The 6,684-nt window shown below is 33.8% G+C and overlaps 1 protein-coding gene across 3 annotated transcripts; it reads left to right on the top strand.

The window, feature by feature from the left end:
* Positions 1-306: 306 nt before the first annotated feature.
* LOC120082154 (D-cysteine desulfhydrase 2, mitochondrial) lies at positions 307-5,158 on the top strand. Of its 3 annotated transcripts, none has more exons than XM_039037401.1 (7): positions 308-672; positions 936-1,238; positions 2,381-2,423; positions 2,863-3,201; positions 4,099-4,225; positions 4,335-4,511; positions 4,745-5,158. In XM_039037401.1, exons 1-7 carry the CDS (start codon positions 433-435, stop codon positions 4,989-4,991), a joined length of 1,476 nt encoding a protein of 491 aa, XP_038893329.1. In that variant the 5' UTR covers positions 308-432; the 3' UTR covers positions 4,992-5,158. The 3 variants fall into 3 exon arrangements, with proteins under 3 accessions (XP_038893330.1, XP_038893329.1, XP_038893328.1); XM_039037400.1 differs by having other exon boundaries at positions 2,848-3,201; XM_039037402.1 differs by lacking the exon at positions 936-1,238 and having other exon boundaries at positions 307-672; positions 2,848-3,201.
* The last annotated feature ends 1,526 nt before the right edge of the window (positions 5,159-6,684 follow it).

Below are 6,684 nucleotides of genomic sequence, written 5' to 3'. Positions count from 1 at the left end.
TTTACCATTTTTTATAGGGGTCTTTTGGAACTTTTTACCATAAATCTAAATATTTTTGAGATTTTTATATTTATAAGAAATTCCATTTTTCATAATCTAAAAACATTTGTTATTTTTTAAAATAAAAGTCGAAAAATACTATTTCTCTTATTCTTGATATAATACATGGTACATCTTGTTCTATGCATCACTTATCACCACTCGCAAAATATATATAATATATATTTCAAAAATAATTATAAAAATTTATTGCATGTCAAATTGTGATCGAATAATTTCGTAAGAGGCACAAAAACGTGACAATGGATGCATCAAATTACTTTCCTTTCTCTTTCTCTGATTGACTCTACGAAATATGAGGTAAGCCATGCCTCAGTGAATTATGTAGGTCGGATTTAGTGTTCACCAAGAAAGCCATGATAGCTGGAAAATATGAGGCAAGCCATTCCCGAAATAGCTACCGCCAGCTCCGTTAATTCATCCCGGAGTGTACTCAATTGCCCCGCCGATGTTTCTTGCGTTTTCCGATCCCGTATGACGGTGCTTCAGTCGGAAATGGTGACTTCTGGATACTTTTTCAGTGCTACGAAACTTCGTCTGCTTCATTGTAAAACCGCTGTTGCAGCACTTGAAAACCAATTTTCCTCCAGCAAGTTTACCTCTAGCTCGCAGGTTCACTTTCCTACATTCAATTTTCTAGCATTTCCATAATTGTAGGTTGAGATTTGGGTTTCATGATCATATTCACTACAATTCCGAGTTCAGAAAATCTTAAAACTAATGGCGGTTTGCTCATGTCTACCTCTTTGGCAAAACTAAATTTTGTTGATACTGTACCTCAATTCTCTTAGTTTTAACTCATAGCGGTACGATTCTCTTTTCCATTGTCTGTTTGTTTGGAGTGAAAATAGTGATGGATTATTGTCGGTGAGTAGGGTGTCCAATTCGGCGGTGAAGAGTTTGTGACAAGTTTACTGGCCAGAAGATGGGCGTTGGCTAACCCCGATACCAAAATAAACAAAGTTATGTTCTCAACTTCAGATACAAATCTCCATGATTTTCCAGCCAGTCACCTCTTATTGGGAGTAGATACTAGTGATGTGTCGGGGACAGATTATTCAGAGCAATCATTCTATGTAGCTAGGGACGATTTATTGCATCCTCTGATAAATGGTAACAAGGCAAGAAAATTGGATGGGGTTCTACCTCTTATTGAAGATAATTCAGTGACTGATGTGGTAAGATTATAATCTTCGGTGTATGGGGAAGGAAGTTCTTTTTTCTGTAAAAGTTTGCTTGTTCAAATGGCTGTTGTGAATGTCAGTTCTCTACAAGTTTCCATATATTAATGTCTTTCTTATTGGTTCCTTGGTGTTCTGTCAAGGAGAAATGGTGGAATCTTATAGATAAGGATGCATTTGGTAGATGTGTTGTTTTATTTTATTTATTAAGTCTTTTGTGTTGAGTAATTCGGTACTGAAATGTTCTGTTAGAATTTATATTCTTATTTTAACTGTATTCAACTTTAGGTTTAGTTTGTTACTAGTCAAGTGAGTTCCTAATTCCTATTACCATAGATTTTATGAGCAGTGGTTTCCTAAGGTTTAGATTTTTGCTAGTTAGTTATTCCATAATCCATACCAGGTTGAACTGAACGAAAAAGAGTAATTTTATGTCTATTATAATTTCTCTGCTATCTTTCCTTTATTTTTGTTTGTGATGTTATTTTATCACAATGCGATTCTGTGATTAAATCGGTGTACATGTTAATTATCTCCATGGTTAAGAGACAAAGTTGGAATTATCAAGATTGGAGAGGAGAAATTCCATCCGTTTGTATCGAGTTCATGAAAATATGACTTCCATAAGCTTTTTATTTTGAGCGGATGACTGCTGATGTTTGGCATTAACATCATACTTACTTTTAAATTCTTGTTTAGAGGAAGCATTTGGCGTAGGTCATTCATCTAAATTTTTTGTTAGATTTATTTGCATATGCTATATGCTGACATTTCACGGACAAAATGTTAATGGGTACGTTAATTAAACATTATGTAAAGTTGGAAATATTCAGGAAACTGATTACGAAGTTTCAAAGTTAGATAAGGTGCATTAGGAAACCTATTTACCATCTTTTTTCTGTATCAAGATTGTCCATCCCTCTTAATTTTTACATATCTATTTTTGGGCTAATATGTGCATTTAGTTTGGTGATTGGTGAGGCCAGGTTTAAGTTTTGCCACTGGACGTTCCATGGAGTTGATGGAACAAAAATTCTTTATTTAGTTTAGTTTTATTCATAACTATGCCAGCTTTGAATCATGCCACTAATTTACCTTTAGGGTCGGGAACAATGCTCTGAATTTGAACCATTTTATAGGTTACATGTGGGGGTTGTCAAAGTGCACATGCAGCTGCTACTGGTAGGAGTTTTCCTGTCTGAAAAAACTTCTCTCCCTTTCTTTTTTTCTTTGCCAAGTGCGTAGCCATATATATATGGCATAAACTTTTAGTAGAGTGACAGGAAAAAGAATGGTGTTCTCAAGGATTAGGGTACATGTCATTCAGTTGCATTTGTGCCACTGTGGTTGCATTTTATAAAAATGCTTTGTTTATTCTCCTTTACTCTTCTTTCTCCCAGAAAAATAAATCTATGAGCTATAATTTGCTCCAAACTACTTCAGACTAGCACATAACATGTCTTAAAAGCATAGAATATATAACAACATATGCATACTAACATCTATCATTTTTCTCGTCTTCTATATCATCCTTTCTCCCATCCCCAGACGAACTTAAACAAGCCTGGTAGAAATTTGTTTTTGCGTACTGATTTTCTACTTTCAGCTGTTTTATGTGCAGAAAGAGGTTTGAGGTCACATTTACTTCTACGAGGGGAGCAACCTGAATTTTTAACTGGATACAACTTAATGTCAACAATATATGGAAATGTCACATATGTTCCAAGATCTATTTATGCCAATAGGGAAAAAATGCTCAAGAGTCAAGCTGATTTGGTGGCAGGCAGTAGTGGCAGTATCGTATGGTTCAATGATATTTTTCCTACTTCTCTCGGGAAGCAACCATGTTCTAGTACAAATTCTGTGCATTTTGATTATGATTTTCATAGAATGGCTAGAAAGCATGGAAGAAGGGTTATAGTTATCAATGAAGGAGCTGGAGATGCTGGCGCCTTGCTAGGTAACTGAAAACCATTCTTTTTAAAGTGTGTATATTCTTAATATGCGTACCCATTCCATCAACGTAGCTTGGAGGATCATATTACATATTTACTTTTGATCCCCAGCATGAGGGCTTGTTTTACATTTTACTTTTGGTCCTGGAATGTCTATCCATCAGAAAAGGGGGAAAAAGAAAGAAAAAAGAACTTGGTCCTAAAATGTCCTGTCGGAACATTGTTGTGGATAGGAATTTTGAATCCAGATTTTGTGGCAGCCTTGTAGACAAGATGGGAAATCATTCTGGTTTCTGTCGTTATTTTCCAGGATTTTGTATTTACATGCTGCAGTTATGTTTTGATACTCTTGCCCTGCTTGTTGGTAGATCTTGAATTGCAATCGTTATATGAATGGAACAAAATCGTGCATGAAAAATGTTCTTTCCAGTTTGACACTAATTTAATGCAAAAATGTAATTTTATGGTTTGTATATCAAGAGTGGCTTGATTAAATAGTCTCTCGCGTAAATGTGAACGATGGTTTGGTGGGAAGATTGAATGAAGTTTTCAACTCTATTCTTTTCTGTCCCAGGCAGCTGGCAGTGCCAGCTAAATTACTTTTGCCCATAGATTTAAAATCTGAAATTTAGGGGGCTAAGATAGAATCCAAGGATCTTATATTTTGAAAAGTTTTTCTTTAAATTATAAAATCTGACAAACTCAAAACTTCTTCAAGATTATTTTTATTCCTTTTTTTTTTTTTTTTTTTTTTTTTTTTTTTTTTTTTTTTTTTTTTGCTAAAGAAACAAATAAGGTTCCTATGATGATTGCACAATTAAATATCTAATTGTAGTTCTTATTTGTTCGTATATCTTTTCAGGCATTGTTTCATTACTAAATGTTCACTCACTCATTCATAGGTTTAATTCGACTGGTGAAGTACCTTTCCCAGGATCATTTATTTGGGAAACAGAGGGTTAAATTTGTAGTAGATGCTGGCACTGGGACAACTGCTATTGGTTTGGGTCTTGGAGCTCTATGTTTAGGGTGTATACTCAAATCCGTCTAATGAAATCCATTTGAGAATTGCATAAGTTTCTTATGTTACTGTGTCTTAAATCGTAATGAAACACTCTTTCTTTGTCATTCATGCTAGGCTCCCCTGGGATGTAACTGCAGTGATGCTGGCTGATAGAATTGATGGATATAAACGGCAGGAGAAGCGATTGATTTCTGAATTCAGGAAGCATTTTGGCGCTCCTGTTGACCTAGGCAAGGATGAAGAAGTAAATGGGGGAATTGTAAATTGGGTAGAGCGCTTCCGTCCAAGAAAGTGAGTAGTTCCTTTTAATTTTGACCTCTTTTACTGTAAATTGTTTTCTTCAGACTTGCATTTACTGGTGGTACTACCATCTGGCGTCGGTGAGTAAATAGACCTGCAAAAACTAGTTTTGAATCATATTTTTTAATGTTTAAAATTTATGTTTCTATTTGAATATATAATGATTATTTGGTACTAATTGAATTAGGCGGATTCTGTGTTACATTCTCTCTCTCATCTTGTAGATTTGGCAATGTGCTAGATGGGGAAGTGGAGACATGCAGACAAATTGCTCAGAAAACTGGTATTCTTGTTGATCCTATTTACACTCTAGCTGCTTGGGAAATGGCTACTTTTCTTTCTCAAAAGGGAACCAAAGCGAATGGAGATATTGTGGTATTGCTTCATACTGGTGGTACCCTGGGACTGTTTGGACTAGCTCAAAGGTATAAATCTTACTTTAATGATCTGAAAAATGTGTTCCCTAATTAACAATTGTAGAATAATGACTCGATTTTTTAATTGATCGAACTCTCTCCCTTAATCTCCGTAATCTGTTTGAAGTATGTATGGCACCGAGTGTGCTATTACTGTGTGGAAGAAAAGGGGGCCTAGTAAGCTTCCCACGATTAATAAAATGATAAAGTAGTATGCATGAATATCTATATGTATTTGGCCTCCTTTAGACTTAGTTTGTAAAATATCTTGCAAAACATATAATTGTTTCAATTAAATCTGAAAGAGGGTGTTATTGATACATTAACAAAAGTGTAGAGTTTAAATTGATATAACTCTAAAGTTCAGGAGAAATTGAAAAAAAAAATAAAAATAAAAGAGGAAGTATAATCGAAAAATGTTAAAAACGGTATGAAACTAAAGAGTAACTTTTTATACAGTAGAGATTAAAAGTATAGAAAAAGGTAGGAAAAGGGATTATATATATATATGTACATTGTTTTAATTAAACATCTAAATTTTTCGGTAAAAGAAATTAAACATCTCCTTTATTGTAATCACATTGGAGGTCGTACATTGGTATATTTACGAAAATTCAAGATTTAAATTAATACTATTCTAAAAGTTTAGAGGTGTAAATAGATATTTTTTTCTTCTTATTGGATTATTATTTTTATTTTAATCAATAGATGCTAAATGTCAACTAAAAGTTTTTTTTTTTTTTTTTTTTTGCAAACTTTTTAGAGTTTGTTTTTAAGGTGGCCTCTACAAACTCACAAAGTATTATGTTAATTTAAGCTTATTATCAGCCATATTTAACATCTATCCGTAGGGAAAAGAGAGAAGCCATAATTGAATGAAAAATATGAAAGTATAAAGTAGTAAAGCAAAACTTTTCAAACTGCAAAGAGCACCTAAAAAATACTAGGAAGTAAAACGCATTTTTGGCCTATATTCTTTTAGAGTTGCATTATTCATAGGGAGGGTAGGGATGGGGTCAAAGAGTAGATTGTGGGGGTAACGGTCATGTCTTGAAAATTCTCATAAATGTAGAGAGTGTCCTTGTGAGCACAAAAATGCCTCCCAACAGTCGCAAGTTATAAAGATGTCTAAAAAGAAAAACCAAAGTGTTTGATAATTTTAGAATAGTGGGGTTATACAGTGGAAATAGTTTTGAGCAATGATGGGTAATTAAAAATGATAAGGTTGTGGTTGAAGTTGAAACTTTAAACAGTAAGCTTCTTAGGATTGGTGGGAAAGGGGAAGGAGAACAGAGAATAGGACATCCCTTTCACTTACTTTTTGTAAACCAAGAAGAAAAGGATTGGACTTTGGAGAGACAGAAAGCGAGTGGATGGTGTGGCCCATAAATCATGTGGAGCAAATGGGGAACAGGACCTAGTTAGCTGCTGCTCCTACTTACTATACTTTAAAGCATTTTAATACTTTACTCACCAATCTATCCATTTCTCTTGTTTTTAATATCCTCATAATGGAAACCAACCTTCCCAAGTAACTTAAACATCCGTTTCGATTGGTTGGAGAAAAAAATATTTTTTTTAAAAGTCATTTTCGTTTAAATTTTTTTTATAATAACTATTTAAGATGAAAATATTCATGTATTTGACAATTCTTTTCCAAAAGTAGTTTCGTATACAAGTTTGTTTGGTTTGTTATATATTAACGGTGTTTCTATTAATGTTAAATTATTATAAATGATGACTATGAA

The sequence above is a fragment of the Benincasa hispida genome, chromosome 7 (assembly GCF_009727055.1).
Source record: "Benincasa hispida cultivar B227 chromosome 7, ASM972705v1, whole genome shotgun sequence".
Lineage (NCBI taxonomy): Eukaryota > Viridiplantae > Streptophyta > Magnoliopsida > Cucurbitales > Cucurbitaceae > Benincasa > Benincasa hispida.
The sequence above is the reverse complement of the archived record's forward strand: the minus strand, read 5'-3'. Positions and strand labels throughout refer to the sequence as shown.